We start from the raw sequence: 2010 nt of genomic DNA, 5'->3' as shown, positions 1-2010 counted from the left end.
GTAACGCTGCTTGAAATCGGTTGTTTTCTTGTCGAATTGAAAATGTTCCAGTCTCTCGCAATCTATTAAATGTCAACATAAACACTCTTCGGTTTGGCACTCTTCTGTTTGGAAATCGTCGTGCATATTCTCGCACCGCCTTTAAAGCATTACCGTTGCAGAAACCGTATACAAAAACCATATCAGCATATTCACTATTAGAATACGTACGCGGCATATTGCAAAAGACAAAATTCATCTACTGTTAAAGGCTTTCAAAGAGCGACTGACAAATTCATAACAGAAAGTGGAAAATGTAATAAAATATGTCGGTGCTAGATATGGCAAGAAATGTAAACATTTTTTTTCGATTTCTCTGAAACGGAGCAAAAACGAGCATATGTCTATAGGACTTTTTTTCTTAGTTTTTTACTCCTCTACACGCTCCCGAAGTTTTGCCATTTAATTTGGAAACACCCTGTATATATGGCTCCGAAAATAAAATTAGATGAATGATATTAATCTTAGTCATTACTTTACTCATTTAAACTTGTCAGTTACACGACTGTTTAATCTTGTTTTTACTTAAGATAATCTTATTTGATTTTATTTAATAATATGACAATTGGAATTTTACATTCTACTTGAATTTTTTTTTTTTATTTATAGGCTAATACAAGAAATGAGGTTTGATCAAAAAAAGACAATGATTGGACAATTAGTCGATTTTACAGTAGATATGTTCGAGAGTCAATGTGCTTCATCCGACAATGCTAAACTGTTGGTAGTATTATCGGATGGTAGAGGAATATTTTCAGAAGGAAAAGAAAAAGTGAATTGTGCTGTCAGGAGAGCCAGACTTGTAGATATTTTTCTAGTGTTTATAATAGTAGACAATCCAATTAATAAGGTAATTTTTAATCATATTTAAAAATGATTAAGGACCGGTTGTTACATCTTCGGATGAATTATGTGATAATTTATCTAATGGATAAACAAGAGTAAAAGTGTAAGACTCGATTGCACCAACGTTACTTTGACTTTAAGGGAAGCTTAAAACTTACTTTCTCTTTTTAAAGTCAAGAGAAGAAGAGATAGAGTTTTAAGTCGCTTGAAGTCAAAGTAACGTTGGTGTAACTGATCCTAAGAGCATAAGAGAGTTAGAGAGTCGAAGTTCATTAAAAGATGGAACAACCTAAGAGAATGAAGTTTATCGAAAGATGGAATAACTCAGCCTAAGTTAATAATTACCGCGATAATATAATAATAATTCTGTTTAAATACTATTAAAAACATATTTAAAAAACTATTAATGGCCTATTAATTTTTTCAGGATTCAATATTGGATATCCGTATGCCTGTGTTTGAAAAAGGAAAATTATTAGGAATTCGATCGTATATGGATAATTTCCCATTTCCTTTTTATATGATTCTTAGAGACATAAACACATTACCGGGTGTTCTGAGCGATGCTTTACGCCAATGGTTTGAAGTAGTTGGAAAAATTGATACTTAAGAGAGCTATAACAATTTCAAATATTCAGACTTAAGAAATTAGTATAAGTTATAAAAGTTGAATTTTAAGTATATAAAACATACTGTATAAATATATATAAGTATATGTATATATAAGATACGCCTTATATGTCAGTGTCTATACATATAGTGTGTATTATCATAATGTGATATCACAAGTTTTTAGATATATTTTTAAAAGAAATTGTGTTAAAAATATAAATACGTTTTAGTAATAAAAAAAAATTCTTTAGTGAATCAAAATCTTTTGATATTTAAAAATTCTGATATTTAAATAAAAAATTAACTTTACACAACTAAGGGCCTCTTTCATCAACTTCCGATTAAATTAATCGATGATTATAACTCTATTATAAGCAGAAGTGCCAACAGCAGTTTTATCAGAACGTCTCTCTTTTCTCTTCTGAGACAAACTATGTTTAATTCTCACGTTGACAATCTTGATTATTGAATTAATCATCAATTAGCGTTAATTGAAATTGGTGAAAGAGACTA

At 29.8% G+C, this 2010-nt stretch overlaps 1 protein-coding gene across 1 annotated transcript in view; it reads left to right on the top strand.

The window, feature by feature from the left end:
• The window catches only part of LOC108728983 (midasin), a 22699-nt gene extending 21162 nt beyond the window's left edge, over positions 1–1537 (top strand). Inside the window, exons 19-20 of the mRNA XM_018457853.1 lie at positions 649–889; positions 1313–1537. Of these exons, the coding sequence (XP_018313355.1) occupies positions 649–889; positions 1313–1495 (424 nt within the window). The 3' untranslated portion in view covers positions 1496–1537. The remainder of the gene's footprint in view (positions 1–648; positions 890–1312) is intronic.
• Positions 1538–2010: the final 473 nt, after the last annotated feature.

The sequence above is a fragment of the Mycetomoellerius zeteki genome, unplaced genomic scaffold (genome assembly GCF_001594055.1).
Source record: "Mycetomoellerius zeteki isolate Tzet28-1 unplaced genomic scaffold, Tzet1.0 scaffold114, whole genome shotgun sequence".
NCBI classification, from domain to species: domain Eukaryota; kingdom Metazoa; phylum Arthropoda; class Insecta; order Hymenoptera; family Formicidae; genus Mycetomoellerius; species Mycetomoellerius zeteki.
This window is presented reverse-complemented; position numbering and strand designations above follow the sequence as displayed.